Source organism: Hypanus sabinus, chromosome 14, assembly GCF_030144855.1.
Source record: "Hypanus sabinus isolate sHypSab1 chromosome 14, sHypSab1.hap1, whole genome shotgun sequence".
Lineage (NCBI taxonomy): Eukaryota > Metazoa > Chordata > Chondrichthyes > Myliobatiformes > Dasyatidae > Hypanus > Hypanus sabinus.
In genome coordinates, this window is record NC_082719.1 from 86,016,512 (window position 1) to 86,043,600 (window position 27,089).

Consider the following 27,089-nt stretch of genomic DNA (forward strand, 5'->3'; position numbering starts at 1 on the left):
GTTATGTGGCGACCCATTTCCTGGCACATCCGAACCGGCTCACAATTAGATAGCCTACGGGGGTTTGCGAGCACAGGGCTTTGGAGCCTCTGCGCCTCCGGGGGCAGGTTGAGGGAGGCTTAAAAGTGAGGCTGGGGATTTCGAATAAAGTTTTTTCCTTTGACTGCCGTTACCGACTCCGTGTCGTAATTTTAGCGCTGCATGTAGCACACCGCTACAATACTACATTTACTTATGTTCCCATCAACTTTGCTTTGGTTCTACCACTTCATTACCCATGAAGGACAATTTACAATAGGCAATTAATCCCTTAACTCAAACACCCAGGAAACCCCATGTGCTCACTGAGAGAATGAACAAATTCTACACAGACAGAACAAGAGGTTTGGATTGAATGCAGGTCACTGGGGCTGTGAGATGACACTTTTAGTTGCAATACTCTACTGCCATTTATACAAATGTACAAGAAAGAATCAATATGAACTGATAAAGTAGTCCAGTGTTACAAATTGATACTTGTATACAATATGTTGGAGTCAATTGTTAAAGATGAGGTGATGGAATTCTTGGTGACACAGGACAATATAGTACAAAGTTATCATGGTTTCCTTCAGTGGAAGATCCTGTTAGAATTATTTGAGGCAATTACAAGTAGGATAGATAAACGGGATGCGATGGATGTTGTATACTTGGACTTCAGAAGGCCTTTGATAGGGTGCCACGCTTGGGCTCTTAACTTGATAAGCAGCCTTATGGTATTACAGGAAAGTTACTAATATGGTTAGAGCATTAGCTGATTGGTAGGAGGCTGCAAGTGGGAATAAAAGGATCCTTTTCTGGTTGGCTGCCAGTGACTAGTGGTGTTCAGCAGGGGTCAGTTTTGGGACCACTTCTTTTTATGCTGTATATAAATGATTTAGAAGATGGAATAGATGGCTTTGTTGCCAACTTTGCAGATAATACAAAGAATGGTGCAGGGGCAGGTAGTGTTGAGGAAACCACTAGAATGCAGAAGGTTCGCAAGGATGTTTCCAGGAATGGAAAGGTTATCATGCAGGGAACATTTGATGGCTCTGGGTCTGTACTTGCTGGAATTCAGAAAGATGAGGGGGAGGGAATCTTATTGAAACCTTTCGAACGTTGAAAGGCCTAGACAGAGTAGATTTGGAAAGTATATTTCCCAAGGTGGGAGAGCCTAGGACAAGAGGGCATATCATCAGGATAGAGGGGTGCTCTTTCAAAACAGATAGAGAAATTTTTTTAGCAAAGGATGGTGAATTTGTGGAATTTGTTGCTACATGCAACTGTGGAGGTCAGGTCGTTGGGTGTATTGATAGGTTCTTGATTGGACATGGCATCAAAGTTTATGGGGAGAAGGCTGTGTACTCGGTTTGAGGAAAAGATAGGAAAAAAAGGATCACCCGTGAGTGAATGGCAGAACAGACTTGATGGGCCAAGTGGCCTAATTCTGCTCCTATGTCTTATGGTCTATAAGCAATTGTTTTGAGAATGGGTTGCCACAGTAGTGTGGTGGATAGTGCAACACTATTACAGCTCATGGCATTGGAGTTTGGAGTTCAATTCCAGCGTCTTTTGTAAGAAAGTTTCTATGTTCTTCCCATGAGCTCTTGGTTCTCGAGTTTCCTCCCACAATTCAAAGACTTAAGTTAATTGGGCATTGTAAATTGTCCTGTGATTACGGTAATGTGAAATAGGTGGGTTGTTGGGCCTGCAGCTTATTGGGCCAGAAGGGCCTTTTCTACATTGTATCTCTAAATAAATAAAATTATAAAATAAAATCAGTAATGAAATGGAGTTTTATTGTTTCGATTAGGAGGTAGTCTGCAACTGTGTGTGGCAAGCTCAGTCATATGGATGCAATCTTGTGATGGGAATGGTATTGTACTCCTTTAGTGAATATTTAGGAATGAAAAATAACCCATTGTCTATATTTTTAAAACAATTCATGATGCAGAGATCTAAAATTAGAACTGCAGTTCTTTTATGTTAATGGATGGATCTTCATCCAAATGGCCTTCCTACATGGAATTCTGCCTGCTCCATACTAAAATGTAACTCTTTCTCTGGCACATTTTGAAATTTTGTGCTGGTGTAGCAGGTTTACCACATTAATGGATTTACAAGATTACTGGATGTTATTCCGAGTAAAACCTTCTTCACACTTTTTTTTCTATTCAGAAGTTATTACAAGGTTATATATTAAATCCTCCAGCAAATTAAAGTTTCAAGGGTGGATGGGAATGGTCTCAGTGAGCTAGATGCTTATTCTTTGGGATTTCCAAACAGTTGGATAGTGTATTTTTACTGCACAACTATTAGGGATATTCAGGTGTAAATAAATAAATCTGTATGAAATATAAAGTGGCAGTCAAAGAATAAGTATTTAATTTGTCTATTTACAGAGAAACAAAGAGAGCTAGCCAGGAAAGGCTCATTGAAAAATGGTAATGTTGGAAGCCCTGTCAACCAGCAACCAAAAAAGAATAATGTGATGGCACGGACAAGGTGTGTATTTAGTATTAATATAACTTTTAGAGCTTCAAGAATATTCAAATGATGAATCATCTTTTCATAAGTTACTGTGATCATTTGTGCTGTGACTTTTTCATAAATGAGCAGATGTTGGGTAAAGAATGGTGCTAAGATCACCCATATTAAACAGATTAATTTCAGAAAAAGAACCATAAACAATTAGAATCAGGAAAAGGTCACTCAGCCTAAGATAGAGGAGCAGAATTAGGCCATTTGGCTCATCGAGTCTGCTCCATCATTTCATCATGGCTCATCTATTTCCCGCTCAGCCCCAATCTCCTGCCTTCTCCCCGTTACCCTTCATGTACTGACTAATCAAGAATCTGTCAAGCTCTACTTTAAATATAACCAATGACTTGGTCTCCACAGCTGCCTGTGGCAATGAATTCCACAGATTCACTAATTTCTGGTCAAAGGAATTCCTCCTCATCTCTGTTCAAAATGAATGCCCCTCTATTCTGAGGCAGTGTCCTCTGATCGTAGACTCCCCCACCACAGGAAACATCCTGTCAAGCCTGCTGTGCCATTCAATCTGAAAAGAAAAAAAAATGTATTTTATCTAAGTTTCATTTGAATATTGTTCAGTACTTATTGTAATATGTAAAAAGACAGATGCACAAAACACGGCCAAAATATTCACAAGTATATGTTTATAAAACTAGGTGTCATACTTTTATCAGCTTTGTTTTGGATTTTTTAATCATAAACCTTCAGTTAGTTTTGAACTTGCCAAATGCAAATCCAGAACTCAATTTGTACCACCTCTTACCCTTTAGTGGTTTTCAGGAACTCCCTAATTTTAACTTTCATTAAACTCTCCAGCCTGTACTGTAAGGAAACTTCAAAGTTCTTAACCTGGTTAACTATGTATTGAATAAAGCTTGAAGCTTTGTAGCATAATGTTTATAAATTTAAAAATTGTACATAGAAATTGCAAAATAGAAATTAAGTTGTTATTGCGTGCTATTCCAATTTTACTGCAAGTATTATAACTTTGATTATTTATGGAATAATTGTGTAATTGCCATTAGCATTAGATGTTTATAAATGTTCTTGCTGTGCAATACCTATAGTACAAGAGTACTACAACAGTGATTGTAGTATCTCTTGCTGTTTATTTGATCTGTCACAAGGTGAAAATCTGCCTTATATCAAGGTCAGCTATTAAGCCATTTTATTTTACCAAAAGCAGCCACTTATATGAGACATAGCAATTAAGGACATTCCCAGAAAGATAAGGATGTGACTGCCAAATTTAGAACCCTCTGGATAATGAGGTAAAAAGGGAAGCTTGTATTTGATGCTAACATTTTAATGTAGTAGAATGCCAGCAAGAGTGTCAGAAGTACAGGAGTGAAGTTTAAAAAATACAAAGCTAAAATAGGGCGGGAAAATATGTGTAGAATGAATTAAAGAAAATACAATAATGTTTTATAACTATTTAAGGAGCATGCATTTGAGTCAAGTCGGTAATCAGTGGTGGGGTGGGGGGGGAAGAAGGGAAATGAATGGACAAGGGAGTCCGTAACTTCTGCTATCTCCAAAGTGGGATCCTACCACCAAACACATCTTTCCCATCCCCACACCCCCGCCCCCCCACTTTCTGCAAAGATCGCTCCCTATGCAACTCCCTTTTCCATTCAATTCATCCCTCCCCACTAATCTCTCTCCTGGGACTTATGCTTGCAAGCAGAACAAGTGCTACAGCTGCCCCTACATCACTAACATTCAGGGCCCCAAACTGTCCTTCCAGGTGAGGCAGCACTTTGCCTGTGAGTCTGTTGGGGTCATCTACTGTGCCTGGTGCTCCCAGTGTGGCCTCCTATATATTGGTGAGACACAACATAAATTGGGAGACCGCTTCACTGCTCCATCTGCCAGAGGAAGTGTGATCTCCCAGTGCCCACCCATTTTAATTTCACTTCCCATCACAATATGTCTATCCATGGCCTCCTCTACTATCGCAATGAGCCCTCACTCAGGTTGGAAGAACAACACCTTGTATTCCATCTGGGTAGTCTCCAACCTGATGGCGTGAATATCAATTTCTTGAACTTCCAGTATTGCGCCCCACTCCCCTTCACCCTTCCCCATCCCCTTTTTCCTCTCTCACAGTATCTCCTTGCTTGCCCATCTCCTCCCTCTGGTGTCCCTCCCCCCCCCCCCCCCCCGCCCATTTCTTTCTTCCATGACCTTCTGGCGTCCCCTATTAGATTCCCGCCCTCCAGCTCTTTTCTTTACCCCTCCCCCTCCCGGTTTCACCTATCACCTTGTGTTTCTCTCTCCCCTCCCCCCACTTTTTAAATCTACTCCTCATCTTTATTTTCTCCAGTCCTGCAGAAGGGTTTCGGGCCAAAGCATCGACTGTACTCTTTTTTTTCTTAGATGCTGCCTGGCCTGCTGAGTTCCCCTGGAATTTTGTATGTATTGCTTGGATTTCCAGCATCTGCAGATTTTCTCTTGTTAGTCCAAAACTAGCAGAAGGATTAGAGAGGGAACAGGGAACTTTTTTCCACCCAGAGGATAATAGCAGGCTGGTACTTGCTACCAAAATGGCTGGGTAGAGACAAACTCTTATCATGCTGAAACGGTAATTAGTTGTGTATTCTCTGAGCTGTACCCTGTAAAGCTATGGTCTAAGCTTTGGAAGTTGGGTTAGGAAGGGTCATTCTTCCTAAGTAGTTGTAGGTATGGTGGTCAAAATGTCCTCCTGTATCATGACTTCAGTTCTGTAAATTAAACAGACTTAAAGCAGTTCCAGCACTTATCTCTATAAAATATAATAGCTTTCCAATGAAATCGGGAAGGACAGGTGGCTGCATGAATGTCAAACTTTGTATGATATGTTAAAACTGAATCATTCACAGCTGAATAAAATAGGATAAAAGGTTTTTTTTTAATTACGAGTTTGTAATTTGTGATTTTTGGCAGGTTGGTTGTACCAAATAAAGGATATTCTTCCCTAGACCAAAGCCCAGATGAAAAACCTTTGGTTGCTCTGGACACTGATAGGTATGTTATATTCAATTATATTGAGGTTCGATGACTATGAATGACCAGAGACTGTATTTCCAAGTCAGGATAATGCATGACTTGGAAAGGTTCCTGCATCTTACTCCCAGGCACCCTTTGCTCTTCTTGGTTTTATAAGTTGTGGGTAATTATATTCATGAAATTTGTATTTCAATAGTAAAATTCTTTGCATGCTGTTTTAATTGCAAACCTATTTTAAGAGTGAGTTTTAAATGTTCCCTCAATAAATATGAACATTTCATCTTGGCTCTTAACAAAATTAATTTATCGTCATAAAGCGGTCTCTTTACTAAATTTCAGATGCTTTAGTCATTTGAGCATCTATTTTATGTGTTTAAAAAAAAAATGAATTTTATGTACTGATTGCTTCTACCAAATTGGTCCCTCTGTAACATTCTTGCCCTGAACATAAGATTCTGAAGGACCATGTATATCTAAGGTAAGACTTTCAAAGACTTGCATTTTTGAAAAATTAAGCTTTGCTTACTTCTATGTAATTGTAGTGATGATGACTTTGATGTGTCCCGGTACTCGTCATCAGGCTATTCTTCAGCTGAGGTGAGTTATTTGTGATGACAAATCATCTGAATAAAGAGTAAGTGCTAAAGTAAGTAATTAGTAATGTGTTCTGCTCAATTACATGCTCACAGTTATGTGTTTAAATGTTTTGAATTTGTCGTCTTAGATTTTATTACATATGGTCCATTTGTACTGTATGCTCTTGCTGCTTGCATAATTTCCTTGTTCAAACATCAGTCTGTAGTCATTGTTGACTTATTCACTGAATTGTATATAAATCAACCTGCTCTGCTGGCCCATACTATGGACAACAAAGGTCCACTTCCCATATCTCTGAAGCTGCCAGTTAAAGCAGATGAAACTTTGTCTCCTTTAGTGTACAACTGCAAACAAGGCACAAAACTCATTGGACATCAGTGGTTGAGCCCCATATCTAAGAAAGGATGTGCTGGCATTGGAGAAGATAGAGGAGGTTTGCGAGAATGATCCTGCAAATGAAGGGATTAATGTGTGAGGACTATTTGATGACTCTTGGCCTGTACTCACTGGAATTTAGAGAAATGAGTGAGATCTCATTGGAACTTACTGAATAGATAAAGTGGACATGCAGAGAATGTTTCCATCAATGGGAGAGCCTAGTACCAGAGGGCACAGCCTCAGAATAGGACATTCCTTTAGAACAGAAATGAGGCAGAATTTTTTTTAGGGGAGAAGGAATCTGTGAAATTCATTGCCACAGATGCCTATGGGGTCCGAGTCTCTGGGTTTATTTAAAATAGTACTTAATTAGTATGGACATCAAAGATTATGGAGAGGAGGCAGGAGAATGGGATTGAGAAAGAAAATAAATTAACTTTGATCAACTGGCAGACCAGAGCTGATGGGCTGAAGGCTTAATTCTGCTCTGATGTCTTATGGTCTCCTGTAAACCTCCAAGTTGTGAACTTTAACAGCCCACATCTCAAGGCATTGAGGAGATAGCATCAATGCTGAATTAACTGATCATCCTTGCCACTGGGATGAAGTAAACCGAATGTGAGCGTGCACTCCCAAACCATACTCCTCAGCATTGAGTCGACTTCCAGAAAGTCAACTCCAATGGACTAGTTATGTCTAACATCAACTTTGGAAGTATTCATGTTATTTCAAACTCTACATTAGGAAGAGATCACCATGAACTCAAAGCCTCTTCAAAAAAGTGTAAGATCCACACCAATTCTTGAAAATCCCTAGCCCGTGAACCATGAGCCTATTCTTCAGGAACACCCAGAAACCAAGTGTAAAAAGTAGAAGTGCACCACCTCCCAAAATGGCCACTCACCCCATCAAGCTTGTCATATCTCTCCGTGGCAGAGTTTATGGATTCCAGTTTGTTCTGATCAGACCCCTCAAGCCACTGTTCTGGAAAGAATGAAAATCTGGGGTCCACAGCCCCTAGGTTAATGGTACATGGTCTATAGGATTTTAAAAAAAGTTGGGAAGCCCTACTCTAAGCTCTTGCATATACCTATCCAAGTACCATATACAAAATGCTGGAGGAGCTCAGCAGGCCAGGCAGCATCTTGGAAAAGAGAACAGTCGACGTTTCAGGCCAAAACCCTTCAGCAGGAATGAAGTTGAAAACTAGGGAGTAGATTTAAAAGGTGGGGGGAGGGGGGAGAGAAACACCAGGTGATTCCTGGAGGGGAAGAATGAAGTAAAGAGCTAGGAAGTTGATTGGTGAAAGAGACAGAAGACCATGGAAGAAATAAAAGGAGAGAGGAGCACCAGATGGAGGCGATGGGCAGGCAAAGCAGTGAGGTGAGAGAGGGAAAAGGGAACGAGAAATCATGAAGTGGGGGGAGGGACATTACCAGAAGTCTGAAAAATTGATATTCATGCCATCAGGTTGGAGGCTACCCAAGCGGAGTATAAGATGTTGTTCCTCCAACCCAAGAGTGGCCTCTTCACAACAGTGGAGGAGGCCATAGATGGACATATCAAAATGGGAAGTGGAATTAAAATGGGTGACCTCTGGGTGATCCTGCTTTTCTGGATGGAGTGTAGGTGCTCAGCAAAACGGTCTCCCAATCTACGTCGGGTCTCACCAACATACAGAAGGCCACCCCAACAGACTGACAGGTGAAGTGTTGCCTCACCTGTAAGGACTGTTTGGGGCCCTGATTGGTAGTGAGGGGGTAAGTGTAGGGGCAGATATAGCACTTGTTCCATTTGCAAGAATAAGTGCCAGGAGGGAGATCAGTGGGTAGGGATGAATGGACAAGGGAGAGATCCCTGCAGAAAGTGAGGTGGAGGCAAATATCTGCTTGGTGGTAGGATCCCACTGGAGGTGGCGAAAGTTTTGGAGAATTGTGTGCTGGTTGCAGAAGCTGGTGGGATGGTAGGTTGGGAAGAGGGACACTACACTAGGGTGGCAGGAGGATGGGGTAAGAGCAGATGTGCATGAAATGGAAGAGATATCGAAGTGCTTGTACATTTCCCAATCAGTTACCCAGATGTAGGATATCTATTCTACTCACCACAACTCTGGCCTGATTCTACAACCTACAAATTCACTTTCAAGGTCTCTCTACAGTTCGTTCTAATTTTTTTTATTGTTCGCCTTTTGCACATTGCTTGTTTGTCAATCATTGCTTATGCTTTTTCTCATAATTTTACTTCTGTAAATGCCTGCAAGAAAATGAACCTCAACTTAGTATGTGGTAACATATGTACTTCAATAGTAAATGTTATTTTAACTTTGTAATAATCTGGAAAGGCAGTGTGTTATGAAGCACTTATGGTAGACAAATTTAGTATATCTGAAAAATAAATAGGGATCCTATTAAAATACATTGAACACTATGAGTGTGTATGAGATCAAACCTGTGACAATTTTGAGCCTATGCTGAATAATGTTCTTTATAGATGATCATCAAATGGGATGCATCATAGATCAAAATAATTCAAACAGTATTTGAATAATTCCAAATGAATAAGATGTGCTAAAATGTCTACCTCATCTGCAGTTTTCTTAGAAATTTACTCTTCAATTTTTCTCCACCTTTTCTTGATCCTAGCCAAAACGCTATCTCATTTTCTACTGGTGTGGAGTCAGTTCATCTAGTTCAGGTGAAAGCTTGTAGCTGATGGCTTATACAATAGGCAGACTAATCCATCAATGGTACTGTATTTTTGTACATTTTTCCAAGCTAGATATATGAAGATTAATTTGGAGAGCCCAGAATTAATTTCATGTATGTCTCATGTAACAAGATATTACTGCAAATTTAAATGAACAGAACTCCCATATATCACCACTAAATTAATTTTATCTTCAGATAAATTATTTCTTAGTACAGTGCTGATGTGTACAGTTTTATTAAGTTCTTCAAGAAAAATGTGTTTGCCGTATAAATGTATGCATAAATAGAAATCATACCTAAACGATTGATTCACATGAGTGTCATCTGCAAGAGAGTGGTTATTCCTCTTGATCATAATTGTTCTCCCAGAGAGACATTTTTAAAAAGTGCACATGCATGGTGGGAGCTGATGCATAACACAACAGTTGCAGGAAAACTGAAATAAATGAGAATGCTCAGCAAATCGGATGGCATCTGTGGGGGGAAGAAAGTGAAACCCTAAGCAGGAAAAAAAAGCTGGTTATCTGAAATTGTGACAGTTTAGAAATCCATATTGCTCTTAGTGCTACCATCAAAGAGATACAAGAGCCTGAAGATGCACACTCATAGGAACTTAAGAAATAGGAGCAGGAGTAGGCCATCTGACCTGTCAAGGCTGCTCCACCATTCAATAAGATTGTGGCTGATCTTACCATAACCCTTTAATTCCCCTGGTATGCAAAAATCTATCCAAGCTTGTCTTAAATATTTTAGAAACAGTTTCTGCACTCCACTATCACATTTCTGAGTAGTCAATGAACATATGATTTGTGCACTACTTATTTTTTTTTCATATTATACTTTATAGTTTTATTTATTACACTGTACTGCTGCCACAAAAAAAACAAATTTCATGGCATATTTCAGTGTTAATAAACCTGATTCTGATTACCTGCAAATATTGTATGTCGCAATGAGTCCTGATGACTGCAACTAGCCAAAATAGATATGAGATATTTTTCTACGACTTAGTGTCACGTTAAGGACCAGGACAGCTTTCAGTCAGAATGATCCGTTGATACTGGAGGCGGTGAGAAAAGTCAAGAGCATGCATGTACCACAAAGCATTGAATGTGAATTTGTTATGATGATGACAATGTTCAGAGAATTGAGGAATGGGTTTATTGTTATATGTACTGAGATGCAGTGAAAAACCTTGTCTTGCATACTGTTCATACAGATCAGGTCATTACACAGTGAGTTGAGACAGAACAAGTCATAACAGCAACAATGCAAAATAAAGTGTAACAGTTGCAGAGAGAGTTCAGTGCAGGTAAACAAAGCTCAAGAAATCGGGTTTAAAATATTCGGTGAAAGCCAACTGTGAGATGAGGAATTTATTTTATATATTTTGCATTGTGATCAACTATGCTCTACCTGATGATTTATTGAAATACTTGAAAATGAAACAATTGGAAACTGGGGGTTGGAGGAAAATAAAGAATGAAACAAACTGGGGAATAATGTGTTATCTAGCCACTTCTATTGTTATGAGTGATGGACAGACCTGATGGACAATGGGGTGCAGAGTTAACCATTCCCCCCCCCCCCCCCCCCGCTCCTGAGAAATACGAACTATTGCTGTTGCTATGCTGCTATTGAGAAAGAGAGAGAGAGAGATAAAGCCCAGGCAAGAACATCTGCTACAGATAGGAGGGGGAGAGAGACTGTTGATTTACTGTATTTTCTCTCCTCCTGGATTATTTACCTTCCACTACAAGGACTTTACTTTGCTCGTTAACATTCCTCAGGAGATAGCAGGAGTGGCCTGATTTGATGGACACGGTCATTCAGAGTTGATGGATAGCTGAGACCCCGTGAGTGGGGATAAAAGACAGGTCTGGAGAGACACACTGACTGAGTGTTAGGGAACCCACAGAAAGGTGGGGGCTTCAGAGACCAAACCAGGAGATCGGTCAATAAAGCTCACAGTGTTACAGCAGGGCCGGTGGGGACTTGTGTGTGTGTCCACTCATGCCAGAGTGATGAGTCCACCACAGAAGAACGGTCTAGCTGAAGAACAGAGGGGTCATAAATGAATGACCACAATGATACGACGGATTAAGAAAGCCACAAAAGGTTTGCCTGCCGCAGCTGTTGCTGTTACATCTCACTCACTCTGTCTCTCTCTCCAACGATTTCAACACAACAACCATAACCACCTCAGCATTTATCAACTGAACTCTATACTTTCCTATGACAATTCATTTACCCCTAGACATCGACAGAGCTTATTTATTATTGTTTGTTATTATTCCTACACTTTTAGGTTTATTACTGCTAACTTGTTTTATATGTATATTTGTATTTTTGATATTGTATTGTGTAGTTTACTAATAAACACCTTTAGTTTGATACCACCAGACTCCAACGGATTATTCTTTCTCTGCTGGTCAGACACCCATTTATGGGGTACTTAACACTATTGTAAAATGATATGCATTAAAAGTTGTACAAAAGTCTCTCAGTCTCTTAATAAGAATCAAATGATCTGAAAATCTTAAGTACTACAAAGAAAGATATCATTTTAACACTACAGTATCCAATGAGAATGGGAAAGCTTTCCAATGGGAAGTAGTTTATTTCTTCAAAAAATTGAGTTTTCCTTTGGAAATAAGGTTTCCATTAACACAGGTTTAATTTCAGTTTTGGGTTGGTGCATGGGTTTTACTTTATTAGGCAATTAGGTGCGATCGTGTTATGGGAATCTGCATAAACAGCATTTCTGGTTGTTCTTGCTTACATAGCTTTATTTTCTGATTGAAGCCTTATTCTTTAATATGCAGCTTCTTTGCTCTCCCATTTTTAGGTATTGTATAACATGAAGGTCTTTGTGAATGAGATTTTACTTTGTAATAGATTCAGGAACATTTCCTGCTGATTGGAGGGTGGCTAATGTTGTCCCACTTTTCAAGAAAGGAGGGAGAGAGAAAACAGGGAATTATAGACTGGTTAGCTTGACGTCAGTGGTGGGAAAGTTGCTGGAGTCAATTATAAAAGAGGAAATTACGACACATTTGGATAGCAGTAGAAGGATCAGTCCGAGTCAGCATGGATTTATGAAGGGAAAATCATGCTTGACTAATCTTCTGGAGTTTTTTGAGGATGTAACTATGAAAATGGACAAGGGAGAGCCAGTGGATGTAGTGTACCTGGACTTCCAGAAAGCTTTTGATAAAGTCCCACATAGGAGATTAGTGGGCAAAATTAGGGCGCATTGTATTGGGGGCAGAGTACTGACATGGATTGAAAATTGGCTGGCTGACAGGAAACAAAGAGTAGTAATTAACGGGTCTCTTTCGGAATGGCAGGCTGTGACCAGTGGGGTACCGCAAGGTTCGGTGCTGGGACCGCAGCTGTTTACAACATACATTAATGATTTAGATGAAGGAATTTAAAGTAACATTAGCAAATTTGCCGATGATACAAAGCTGGGTGGCAGTGTGAAATGTCAGGAGGATGTTATGAGAATGCAGTGTGACTTGGGCAGGTTGGGTGAGTGGGCAAATGTATGGCAGATGCAGTTTAATGTGGATAAATGTGAGGTTATCCACTTCGGTGGCAAGAACAGGAAAGCAGATTACTATCTAAATGGAGTCAAGTTTGGAAAAGGGGAAGTACAACGAGATCTAGCTTTCATTGACTGATGTACAAGAACACCAAGCATGCAGGTACAGCAGGCAGTGAAGAAAACTAATGACATGCTGGCCTTTATAACAAGAGGATTTGCGTATAGGAGTAAAGAGTTCCTTCTGCAGCTATACAAGGCCCTGGTGAGACCCCACCTGGAGTATTGTGTGCAGTTTTGTTCTCCAAATTTGAGGAAGGACATTCTTGCTATTGAGGGAGTGCAGCGTAGGTTCACAAGTTTAATTCCCGGAATGGCGGGGCTGTCATATGTTGAAAGATTGGAGCGACTGGGCTTGTGTACACAGGAATTTAGAAGGATGAGAGGGGATCTGATTGAAACATGTTTGATTATTAAGGGATTGGACACACTGGAGGCAGGAAGCATGTTCCCGCTGATGGGTGAGTCCAGAACTAGAGGCCACAGTTTAAGAATAAGGGGTAGGCCATTTAGAACAGAGATGCGGAAAAACTTTTTCAACCAGAGAGTGGTGGATATGTGGAATGCTCTGCCCCAGAAGGCAGTGGAGGCCAAGTCTCTGGATGCATTCAAGAGAGAGTTAGATAGAGCTCTTATAGATAGCGGGGTCAAGGGATATGGGGAGAGGGCAGGAACAGGGTACTGATTGTGTATGATCAGCCATGATCACAGTGAATGGCGGTGCTGGCTAGAAGGGCTGAATGGCCTACTCCTGCACCTACTGTCTATTGTCTAAGCTGTGTAGGAAAATAAATCTTGTGTTTTAATTAAACTTGAGTTGAAAGATATTGGATATCTAATACACATTATTTGTCAATTTAATCAGCACATCATTACAAGATATCAAAAGAGTTTCTGAATGCTCAAAAGTCACTACTAAGCTCTTGACTGTTTTGTTTCTATAGCAGATTAACCAAGACTTAAACATCCAGCTCCTGAAAGATGGATATCGATTAGATGAAATTCCAGATGATGAAGACTTGGATCTTATTCCCCCGAAATCAGTAAATCCGACCTGCATGTGTTGCCAGGCCACTTCCACCACCTGCAATGTTCAATAATGTGACTGGCACGTTCCACTGTAATCGTAAAACTAACAGCCATTGCTTCCTCCTATGGTAGGACATGCACTTTGTGTCCGTGTTACAAAAAAAAAGCAGACCATCATTGTGGCATTCATAAGTGGATGTGAATGCAGTGTTGAATTTGTGTGTAATAGAAGATGACAATTAATCCTACTGCTCGGCAGTGGTTGTATTGTGTAACCCTGATTATTTTTTTCTCCCTGCTTAAGGACGAGGGTGGGGGGAGGGAAGAAATTGAATATTGCTTCAAGCATGAATTTAAAGCTCTGAGTAGAATGGAAAGCAAAATCCAACTGTTCTTGAGTCTACTAAAAGTTTAGCCGTCCATTATTTAAAGGGTATTACTACTTCCTTACCATTGTACTTGGAGCCAGTGATATCTAACCTAAAATTAGTCAACCATTTTCTTTAAACAATCACATTGCCTCTATTTCAGCTTAATACTTAGAGGTTTTGCATTAACATTTAGAATTTGATATTAGCTCTCATTTGTTGCGGGAAATTTTGAAAACTTACTCAAAGTTTCCAAGCTAAAACCAAAGTACCCATTTTTTTATGGTGTACTCTTAGTTGCTTAGATGGTTCTTGCACCATTATTGTACATATTGTTTTGCTTTATTTGAAAACCGCTTCTTCTTAACACAATGAAAAGGTCAAGATTTCATTTCTGTGTATGAGTCATTAATTGTTAGGAAAATCATGCAAGAAAGGGTACACTTTTTTAGGTTCAGGAGACTTGTTACAGAAAGCATTTGGCTAGGAGGAAGTTGGAGTGGAAAGCAGTGTGCGTAATGCTGCTTTAAGGTGACTTGTTCTGATAGCACCTGCCAAGGCCACGGCACCTACCTCTTTAAGGGCCATGGGATTCAAGTGCATGGGAACCCTGCCACCTATATGTGTACATTTATGTCACGCATCACTCTGATTATGGGAAATGTATCACTTTTCCATTATAATCGGGATTAAATCCTGGAACAACATATCCAGCAGCATTGTGGGAATATCTTCACCACAAGGACTGCAATAGTTCATTAAGGTTACCCAAGGACATAAATGAACAAGGAATAAATGCTATTGCCCAAAACTGAATAATTTTTCTTTTAAAGGTTTTGGCCTTTCAGTTAAAATTGTCAAGGCAAAGTCTGTTGTAAGTGAATAAATTGTTGCAGGTTTACTTGTAAATATCAAAAATGGGTAAAAGTGCAAAAGGCAATGTGTATATATAGGACTAGTGAAATCAAGCTGGGAGTATTTTTAGAATTCTGTATGTAAAGAAAAAGATAGAAATTACAGGGATGGTTGGTTATAGTAGTAAAAAGACAGTCTGAGCTTTTATCTCTTAGAATTTTGGGAATATTGACTTGAGGAATCTGCTTTAGAGTCTATATTCTGGTAGTTTATAACCAACATTTCATTGATGAAGTAAACTTGCACTAGGCTAGTGAGGTTCTAATCGTTGCAGAATATGTTCCTGATGAGGACAATGTCTTTAACTTAAAGAACCCCCCTGTCTGACTCTTGAAAATGGGTTTGCTGGTAGCTTAATGGGCTGTCAACATAGTTTGGAAGTTGCATTTAGTTAAAAGAGAAGGTTCTGTTATCAACTAATTTCATTACTTATATTTCATTTGACCAGGCACCTCCCTGACAAAACACCGAAATCCTCCAACAAGCAACAAAGCCAAGGGCTGCACAAGTACAAATGTTTGTAATGACTATAAATTAAAATCTGACCCCACAAGATGATTTAGTGCTCCTACAATGAAAACATTAGGGACATATTTGGGGGGGGGGGGGAGGGGGGAGAATTCCTTCCCAGAACTAAAGCATTAGTACGAAAGATTCCTCATGTTAAGGGTTTACATATTTCATTTAATTGCAAATATTTCAACCAGTATATTTGAGCAGAGAGTATGGTCTAAAGCATCTCTCAACGAAAACTCATTGTTGCTAGCCACTTTAATATATTTATGTATAGGTATTTACATAAAGAAACTAAGCATTAATATATATTTGCCTCTATTTTGGGTGGACCATAATTGGTTTAATACTGTGTTTCTACCCAGCTTAGGTGGATACTAGTACAAAGAGTAATTCATAATGTTTTGTTAACACTAGAATAAAGAAACTTTGGTACATTTGAACTAAAGTTTTTATGGTACATGAACCGATACAATTTGTGCAAATTAATATGTAGTTTAGAGAAGTTGTTTGCATTCTGATTGTTGTATCCCAGTGCATCAAATACTGATTATTAATAGATATAGTTCCCTCACCCCACCCCACCTTTCAAGATATTTCTGAGAAATGAATTACGCTAATTGTTGTTTCAATATCACAATGTTGTGTTGTGTATGTTCTGGTATGCACGTGTCCTGCGCTAACACTCCATGCAAACAGACTGACTTGTCTAAATGACTTGGTCTTTGCCTTCCAGGCCATTGCTGCTCTTTATTAAAGCTTCTGGTTAACAGAACACCTTATTCCAATAAATGTGATCCTGTTGCACTACGATCATTTTAATATACAAATGTTCACCATGTGTTGGATTTTGGTCTAGTCTTGTGATCTTATTGAAATATCAAAGTAAGTCTGGGGAACACATTTTTATCTTGGCAACATAATTTGGACCACTTCAAATTAAATTTTAAAATGTACCTTGTGAAATATAAATGTCGAAAATCTGAAGTTGGACTAATTGTGAAAATGTAGATTTTTTTAAAATCTAATTAATGTTAGTATTTTAGTGCTAAGAAGTCTTGCCCTAAAAGACTACCCCTTTCTCTTAATTTTAATAGAAATGGCATCAGAATGGGGCACTTCAACTCTGGTGAAATCAGGATTCTTTTTAACATTAAACTCATTCTATTGCCTTTTTACATATCCTCTTATATGTAAATGCATGTCTGTTTCCCTAACTATTATCCTCCTCAAAACTACATTGAGACAATTCAAGATTAACTCTTTGCATGAAAAGAATTTTGATTTTCCCATTATTCTTTCCATGAAAATCCATCTCTAATGCTGGCTATAACTGTACATGTACCATCCCTCAAAGAAGTTCTAATTTTTGTAATTCAACTACATTTTTACATTTCAAATAAGTTTTCAGATCTTGTTGCACTTTTTAAAAAGCTAGTGGATTCTGCTTTCCCATTGTTTTTGAAATAGGCATTTTTGTTAAATCCTTTTGCATTAAAATAAATTACATTACAGATTTCTGCTTTTTAGTTGAGTCCTCATCCATGCTGTTGCATTACTTTCTAAAATTTTAAAGCCTTTAATACGGAAAGCTTTTACTTTTTCCCCTCTTTTGGCAGAGCTTTCATTTTTTTGCAAGTATTTTTCAATAAAATAACATTCCTGTTAACTATTTTGGCATGATTCCTTTGAGCTAGCATTACAGAAGCAATGGTAAGTGACCAACTTGTTAGTAGCAACACTCCAGAATTGTATTCTGTGTTACCTGGATTCCCACTTCGTCTATTTGTCAGCATGTTTACATTAATGCTTGAGTCCCAGATCTATTTTCTTACTCCTTTTTCCTCCAGTTTCATCCCATGAAATCCCATGTTCTTGTTTCATATAATTATACAATTCTTTTTCAGCTCTATAGCTATCAGAAGTGAGCTACTTCCTTTCAAGAGACATTATTGTCAGTGTTGAAATGGATGCTTTAAGCTATCAATCTTCATTTCAATACTTGAGTGGTAAATTGTGCTTGGATGAATAATCCCAGAGTTATATTTGGTGCTACACATAGCTTTCTCTGAGATCTATCAAAATATTCTGGTTGGCAACCCAACTACTCTGTTGTCCTTAACATCCACATGTATTAGGAGTAATCTTGGCAATGTCCTACCAATCACATTTATCCATTCACCTTTCTCTGATGTTGCCATTGAATTAATATATTGGGAAAAATCTTGCCAATGTCCTACAATCACATTCATCCATTCACTTTTCTCCCTTAATGTTGCCAATGAAATAATAATAATATTCTCTATATTTCCTGAGTCTTCATCTACTTACCAATTAAAGGTCCCCATTATCCAGAACTGGATTGGCAATGATTTGTGGGCATTATTATTTATCCAATGGGAGGCAACAAGAGCTTACGAAGTACCCAATCTGGCTATAATCTGTCGCCACCTGTTCTATTCACTGGTGACTCTCACAGTAAGGTTGTACTCTGGCCTCATTCCATTCTCTTCCTTGGAAGCAGTTGCTTTACACCTATCAACTTCATCCATCCTTTACACAACTCTAAAATCTTTGTTTATTCCCCCATGGCTTGAGCTTCAGGGATGCTTAACTGGTTACACTAATGACCTTTTGCACTAGTCTTTAATTGAGCAGTCTCCTTCACCCTTTGTCCTCCGTCTTGCACTCCCTACACAGAAATCCATCTTTCATTGAACTTTTACACATAGAACATTCCCTTGGACTTTGTTATTTAAAGGTGTCTTCATGTTGTATTTATGAATATTGATTAGGCATTCTTGAATCACTTGGTTTCAACTTTGACCCACTTTCCAACCCTGAGAGGCACCATCCACTCCACCATCACCAGCAACTGCACTTTCATTTATTAGCTGCCAACCTACTTAGCCAGTCCTCATTTCCTGAAAAATCTACCTTTTCTATTTATTTTTTAGTTCCCCTCATATCAATGGGCTGTACTGTTAAATGTAATGGGCATCTTATTCAATTTCAGACTGAGTTTGGGACCCATTAACAGTTGCCTTTAGAAAGCAATGCTTTGTTCTACCTTCGTATGCCGGTCTTAACCCTGCTACTTCTCTTGATTTCTTGTCTTTCTCAATATTTCTGTAAAGGAAGCTGTCATTGATACTTTTACATCTAGCCTTATCCATTCCAGTGTTCTCTTGTCCAGAGCATTGCCTCCATAAACTTCATTTATCCAAAACATTATATTGTCCATTTCCCATCCAAAGTTTTACACAGGTATTTACACAATTATCACTGTTGATCCACTAATTACCCTATTTAAAATTTTTGTCCTTGTGTTTTAATCATCCCTGTTGTCATTCCGTTTGCTGAGGCCAACAACATTTTTTGTCTGCCCTTCATAGTTTGTTTCTTAACTCTTCTCCCTTTACCCTCTTAGTGTCCTTAATTCACTACCTGTCTTTTTTTATGTTTTTCTTTAAAATCCAACTATTTCACTAAACTCTGTCCTAAGATCTCCAGTGGCTTGAAGTTTGTTATTTGACATTCTTACTGAGACATGCCTTTCAGGGCATTATTACAGTTCTGCCATTCTTTTAGAAATGTTGTAATAATTGGAAATGGGATATTTTATTTCTTGCGACTCACCATTTCTCCAAGTACAAAACTTATTTCTGTCTGTTATGGTATTCCTGTCTATATAAAAAAAAGTTCATCCCTCATCCTTTGTTCTATTAATAACCTTCTGTACTAGACATGTTTCTTTCCACTGTTTCTGTTCTTAAAAGTTTAACAGTATTCATAAATTAGTTATATCTGCCGCTACACCGCTTCCGTTATCTTTTGTTTCAATTCTTGTTGGCAGCAGCTAACTATATGCATTGTGCCTTGGGATATTGACTTTAGATTGAACATTCAAGGAGAAATTTGAAATAAACCAGTTGTCATCTACTCCAGAATTAAATGTTTTAAGATATAATAGAATCTACTGCTACAATATTAGAGATGTTTGAAAGCCCACATAAAATTCACAGTTTGCAGTATGTGCTGAAATTGCAAGTACATCAATTTATGGATTTCAGTGTGACCCATGATTTCTATATTTACCAAGGGCCATAATGTGCAAAATATTTAAAAATAAGTAAGTTAACAGGGGAAAGCTTGTACTTGTCACAGATTTTAATGCACAGGACCTTAATTGCTGGTTTAAATCTAATGGGTAAGAATCTTTCAGAACAACTCCACTCCAAAGCTGGTGCCACAGTGTTCCATGCTCTAATTGATAATATTACTGTACTCTTTGATATTCTAACTTGCATTTGTATACAAATAAGTTAATGGCCAATTTTGTGGAGTCAGACTACTTAAAGGATGTGCCAAAATTGAGGCTTGCAGTGTGAAACAAATTTCTCATCAAATTTAAATGCCTCCATGGCGAGCATTGGACTCAGAGTCTGAAATGCTGCAGTAACCCAACAGTGTGTGAAAGGAGTTATTGTTGAGGTGTAGATTTTTGCCATTCACTCTGTTCCCTTTTCAAACACTCATGAATATGCTGTCTGTTGCTAGAATGTTGTGTTTATTTCAGACTTTCAGCAATTTATAATAAATATCTGCATATGTTCAAACAAAAGCACTTTTATTTTGGCATTTTATAGAAATGTGACGCAAAACAGTCAAGAATTTATGATTATAAATTCTATAAAAACTTGTAAATAAGTTATGAAATTTTAAATCCCAGAGAAACAATGATTTGGAAAGGTAAACAGCTCTTTACATTGTCCTGGAAACTGGGGCTGCTTCTGTGTAACTGAACTAACCTGAGATTTTTGATCAATAATTTGTCTAACATGCATTTGTCACCCTCCATGGCATATCATTGCTTATTTTTTGACTAAATTAGAGATTTGTTTCAGGTTATGACAGTTTGTGGTAGAGAAATGAATTGGCTGCATCAGTATATATTCCCTTTGTCTGAATTTTCAATTCACTTAAAAATGCCTTTCTATGATAAACCAGTTACAAAAATTAGCCTGACTGTTAACAGATGTGTGATTTTGCTATTGATAGGACAAGGCAAGAAAACAATTGTATCACTACCATCGTGATTGTATTTTTTTTAAAAAGCCTAGTTTCAAAAAAATGGGTGGGGATTGAAATTAAGTCCACTGCCATTGTTAAATTAAAAATCTGAAGGCTGAGTAGCCTCTTGTACATTGTTTGAAGATATGTGGTTAATGTTAATTGAAACATCACAAGTATAAGCTGTGAATCCCACATATGGTGGCCATAGTTTGTTTACATTTGCTTCAGAATAACCTGTTTGGAAGGGAAGGCATTTGGTTTCTGCTTTCCAAGCACTTTTTGAAAGCTCATCATTGAATTTGCATTAAGATTGTTTTGTTTCTGCAACTAGATGATGCCTTAAATGTTTAGTTCAATATAACTTATTTATTATCAAGTGTTATGAAATACAGTAATTTATTTGACTTTTGAAAATAGGAATGTCTATACTTTTTTAACATTTACAATGCAGTATTTGACATGGATCATTGTCATTGTAGTGTAACATATCAATAAAGGTGTACATGTATAACCTTAGTATAACTGGTGCTTTTATGATGTCTCATTATCTGCAATGTACCTCTGGACTGTAATGAAAATTAAACATGTACAGCTAAAGATGTTCAAAGTAAATTTATTATTGAAGTACTTACATGCCCATATACCACCAACAGGAAATTCAGAAGCAACATTATCTAATGAGTGATGAGAATGTGGAACATCCAACCAGAGGGAGTAGTTCGGTGAACAGAACAGTGTAAGGGAGGTTCAACAGGCATAAGAGGGAAAAGAGAATGGGGGAAATCTGAACAATACATTAAGAAGAAAACTAAGCTAGTGTATAAACAGACATGGGATGGTTGAGCCATGTGAACTGTTCCCAGTGTCAATTTCATAGCATGTGTCATGGTCTAGGCTTGCTATTGTGATATACTTCTGGGGCTGGGGTAGTATTGTCACACAAATTGTACAGATCTTTGCACTGCATTTAGCTTCGGATCACCTTAACCTTAAGAATATATATGTTGTTGATTACAGTTCAGCATAATACGGAAGCTCTTCTCCAAACTCTTGGACACTGGCTGTGGAGGGAGGGTTGAGGGAAGGAAGAGGTTGTGAGCCTTGTGTCACTGTATCAGAACAACAATCTAGTTTTTAAAGTCAGTAAGATGGAGCTAGTTGTTAGATCTAAATGAAGTGGACAGCTGGACATAATTCCTGCCCTTGTCAATGGAATGAACTTTGAACCTTGAGAACATTGAACTGCTAGAAGTTCCTGGATATCACCACAGCCTCACCTACTCTGTCCATAAAGATGGGATCAAGAAAGTGCATAAGTGTATTTGCTTTCCCAGATTCAAAGTTAAAGAGATAGGGTTCAAAGTAAATTTATTATTGAAGTACATGCATGTAACCATATACTATCGTAAGACTTTTTTTGCAGGCATTGACAGTAGAATAAAGAAATGCAATAGAATCAGTGAAAAACTACATACAAACATTGACAATAGAAATGCAAAAGGCTGGCACCTCATCTTCCCAAAGCTCCTCATGAAAGCTGTTTTACTTTCCCACTGATCAACAGACAATAATGTTTCTTCTGAGATGCCTCCCAGTCAATTCCTGTCATCACAGGATCCTAAACCTTACTACGAAGCATAGACCATAAAACATAGGAGCAGAATTAGGCCTTTCAGCCCATTGAATCTGCTCCCCCATTCCATCAAGGCTGATCCCAGATCCCACAAAACCCCATACACTTGCCTTCTTGCCATATCATTTGATGCCCCGACCAATCAGGAAATGATCAGCTATTTTAAATATACCCACCCCAGTCTGTGGCAGAGCATTCCATAGATTCACTACTCTCTGGCTAAGAAAATTCCTCCTATTCTAAAAGTCACCCCTCAAGTTTGAGGCTGTGCCCTCTAATTCTGGATACCCCCACCACATCCACCATTTCTACTCCTTTAAACATTAGTTTCAGTGAGATACTGGCTACCAGCCCCTCTTCCCCCTGCCCCCCCCCCCACCCAGGATTTTATCTTTTTAAGTAGCCTTGTGTGGCAGCTTATCAAATGCCTCCTGAAAATCCAAGTAAATGACATCAACTACCTCTCCTTCGTCCACCCTGCTGGTTACTTCCTTGAAGAACTCTTAACAGCCAAGATTTCTCTTTATAGAAACCATACTGACATTGACTTATCTTATCATTAGTTTCCAAATACTCCAATAGACTGCAACACTTTTCCAGTAACTGAGTTTAGGCTAACTGGCCTATAATTTCCTTTCTTTAGTCTTCCTCCTTTCTTAAAGAGTGGGGTACTATTTGCAATTTTCCAGTCGTCCTGAACCATGCCAGAACCAAGTGATTCTCAAAAGATCATGACCAATGCATCTGTTATCTCTTCAGCAACCTCTCTCAGGACTCTAAGATGTAATCTTTCTGGTCCAGGTGACTTATCCACCCAAGACCTTTCGGTGTGCCTAACATTTTATCCTTTGTGATAGCAATGACACTCACTCCACTTCACTGATACTCACAGACCTCTGGCACACAGCTAGTGTCTTCCACAGTAAAGACTGATGCAAAGTAGCCAGTAAGTTCATCTGCTGTTTCTTTGACCCCATTACAACCTCACCACCATCATTTTTCCCAGTGGTCCAATATCAACTCTCACTTCCCTTTTACTCTTTATATAACTGAATAAAAATATGACTATCCTGCTTTATATTGTCTAGTTTGTCCTTGTATTTCACCTTTTCCCTTCTTATAGCATAAATCTGTGATCCTTTGAGTTTTTGGTACATAGTTATACAGCAGTACAGCACAGAAACAGGGCCCTCTGCCCATCTAGTCAATGTCGGCCTTGCCTGCCTAATCCAACATATCTGCTCCTGGTTCATACCCCGCCATACCTCATCCAAACTTAACTGTTACAACGGAGCCCCCATTGACCATTTTCCTTGGCAACTCATTCCACGCTCTCACTGCCCCCGGGTGAAGATGTTGCCCCCTCAGATATTTTACTTTTCACCTTGCTTATGACCTCTAGTTCTAGTCTCACCTCATCTCAGTGGAAGAAGCCTGCTTTCATTTACTCTATCTATATCCCTCATAATTGTGTATGCCTTTATCAAATCTCCCCTGAATCTCCTGTGAACAAAGCCCTAACCCAATCAGCCTTTCTTTATAACTTGGGTATTGAGACTTTAGTATCTATTACCACTACCCATTCTGAAAATAGAGCTAAGTCTTGTCATTTGGCCCCTCAGATCCATTTGGTGACCATATAAAATATTTTTAAAATATTGGAGCTAAAAACATTGAAAATGTAAAAAAAAATTCAGGTGGATTGCATTCCAGCTTCTTTTAAAGGTCATTACACAACAGTTCTGTCAAGCATTGCATCTCAGAAACTGATAGAAGATCAAATGTCTACATCTACTTGCTTCCTTTTCACTTCCAAGTTAACCTCCAATCTGTTATCAGCAGCCAAGTATGCACTTTATTTTTACTTAGAGAAACAGTGCAGAGTAGGAACTTCTGTCCCTTGGAGCCGTGCATCAGCAACCACTGATTTAACCCTAGCCTAATAGCAGAACAATTTACAATGACTGATCCACCTACTAACTGGTATGTCTTTGGATTGTGGGAGGAAACTAGAACACCTGGAGAAAACTCACATGTTCACTGGGAGGACATATAAATTCCTTGCAAATGACATCAGAATTGAGCTCCAAACTCCGACTTCCCAAGCTGTAATTGCACCACTGACTGCTATGCTACTATGATACCTTGTTACTACTGTAAGTCCCCAGAAATCTCATTATGGGCTTTCAAGTTTTTCTTTCAAATGCAAATTGCAAACAGTTTGGGAAATCACTCATACAAGCTGTGATAGCCATATTGAAGCTGAATTTTATATTGCTGAAATTGAAAATTACCTGAAGAGTTGACATTCTTGATTAAAATAACACATTATGTATCTTACTGATGATTTATTTAAAAATTATAAAATGCAGTTAATTGTTAATGCTCTCTTGGATCTAAATTGAAAGCCAGCACTGAGCAGTCAGATTCAGTTTTCTTTGTACATTGTAATGGTAGTGAGATTGTTAATTTTCATCATATTCATGTGGGCATTGACCTTCAGAATTGAACAATCTTAACTGTGGTAAAAATACCACACTTGTGATTGCTGGCCTGAGTTCAGTGACAAGGCACATTATAAAGGCAGAGTAAAGAGAGCTTCATTCACCAGCAAGCTACAATACCTCTAACCTTTCCTCAGGGTATGGGAGTCCAAAGCTAGATGTCACTGATTTAGGGTAAGAGTAGAAGATTTTAAAAGGCATGAGGGGCAACTTTTTTTCCCCCCACAAAGAGGATGGTGAGTATTTCTAAAAACACAAAATGCTGGCAGAACTCAGCAGGCCAGACAGCATCTATGGGAGGAGGTAGTGACGACGTTCCGGGCGTTTTAGCCCGGAACGTCGTCACTACCTCCTCCCATAGATGCTGTCTGGCCTGCTGAGTTCTGCCAGCATTTTGTGTCTTTATTTATTTTCAGCATCTGCAGATTCACTCGTGTTGCCTGGTGAGTATTTCTAACAAGTTTTCAGAGGAAGTGATACAGAGGTACTTGGATAGATACCTGAAGGGATGAGGCTGAGAGGGTTGGGGCCAAACGCTAGAAACTGGAACTGTCTGAATGGTCACATGGACTCGAATGAGACTGACTGGAACCACACTGTTTTGCTCTGTGACACTAAGCAATTTTCCTTCATTCAATCAAGTTACTTAAAAAATCTAGCATTTTAGGGCAAATTAATTTTTTAAGCTGAGTACTGTGTTCACCCTAACCTTTGTATTTTCTTAACTTGCTCTACCAATTGAAAACGTTTGAGAAAATAGTTAGCTGAGTTTTCAAACGACTGTATTCAAACTGCCCGTATTTGCCTATGGGCAGGAATGGTAGATCTGCATTCTGTGCATAGATAATTTAATATTCAAAGATACATTAAAGCAAGTTACAGTAATTACTTGTAAGCCTGGATTTTGAATTCATGAAAATGAATTTTAAGAACTATTGGCTATCAGATAAGTTCACATTGTTTTTATGGTGAGATGGATTTTGGTGACAGTAACATCTCTTGGTGCTATTGCTTAAGCTTGAAAGGATCTTGTATATAAAACTATAAGGACATAGGAGCAGAAATAGACCATTTGTGGCAATGAATTCCATAGATTCACCACCATACAGCTAAATAAATTTCTCCTCATCTCTGTTCTAAAGGGAAGTCCTCTATTCTGAGGCTATGCCCTTAGTCCTCAAGTCCCCAAATATAGTAACAATCCTCAGCACATCCACTTGATCTAAGCCTTTCAATATTTGATAGGTTTCAATGAGACTCCCCTTATTCTGAACTCCAGCAAGTACAGGCCTAGATACATTGTACGCTCCTCATGTGTTGACCCTGTTGTTCATGGGATCATTCTTGTAAATCTGCTTTCGACCCTCTTGAAGGCCAGCACAGCCTTTCTTACATGAGGTGCCCAAAGTAGCTCACTCCAAGTGCAGTTTGGCCAATGCCTTATAAAGCCTCAGCATTTACATCCTTTCTTTTACATTCTAGTCCTCTTGAAATGAATGTCAACATTGCATTTGTCTTCCTCACATGGAAGTTAACCTTTAATGAAACCTGCATGAGGACTCCCAAATCCCCTTGTACCTCTGATTTCTGAATTTGAAGCCCATTAGGAAATAATCTACACCTTTATACCTTCTACCAAACTTCATGACCATGAACAATATTACTCCTGTCACTTCGCACATTCTCCTAATCTAAGTCCTACTATAGGCTACCTGCTTCCTCAGCAGTACCTGCCCTCCACACATCTTTGTACCTTATACAAGTGTGCCTACAAAGCCATCAATTCTGACATTCCATTGGTGCCTGTTGAGGTGGTTTGAGTATCTCAGAAACTGCTGATCTGGGATTTCTATGTGTAACAGTCTCAAATGGCCACCCATTATAACAGTGGTGTGCAGAAGAGAGTGTGTCTGTGTGTGTATATATATCCCAGAATTAACCAAACAGGAGCCTGTTACTCCAGACTGACAATATAACTAGGAAGACGCAGTTCTGACTTCTTTGTGGGAACAGCAATGGTTACTGAGTTGAATTTCTGGGAAACCCTGTCCCAAAATGTATCGGTCAAATGGCTATATAACCAAAGGCTCATTAATTAGAAGGCCATAACAACAGAGATTCATTAAGTTAGCAGCTGGAGCCCAAGGTTATGTTTAGTGACTGGGATGATACAGCCCCGGTGTTTTATTAACCGGTAAGCTACAACTCCTGAAT

General features: G+C 38.8%; 1 protein-coding gene across 5 annotated transcripts in view; it reads left to right on the forward strand.

The window, feature by feature from the left end:
• The window catches only part of fam219aa (family with sequence similarity 219 member Aa), an 89,461-nt gene that overhangs the window by 40,905 nt on the left and 21,467 nt on the right, over positions 1 to 27,089 (forward strand). For 2 of the 5 annotated variants that reach the window (XM_059989596.1, XM_059989595.1), the window contains exons 3-5: positions 2,424 to 2,526; positions 5,485 to 5,565; positions 6,090 to 6,144. In XM_059989596.1, the coding sequence (XP_059845579.1) occupies positions 2,424 to 2,526; positions 5,485 to 5,565; positions 6,090 to 6,144 (239 nt within the window). Of the gene's footprint in view, positions 1 to 2,423; positions 2,527 to 5,484; positions 5,566 to 6,089; positions 6,145 to 13,781; positions 21,320 to 27,089 lie in introns of those variants that run through there. The other 3 variants (XR_009515724.1, XM_059989594.1, XM_059989593.1) reach the window with 3 other exon arrangements.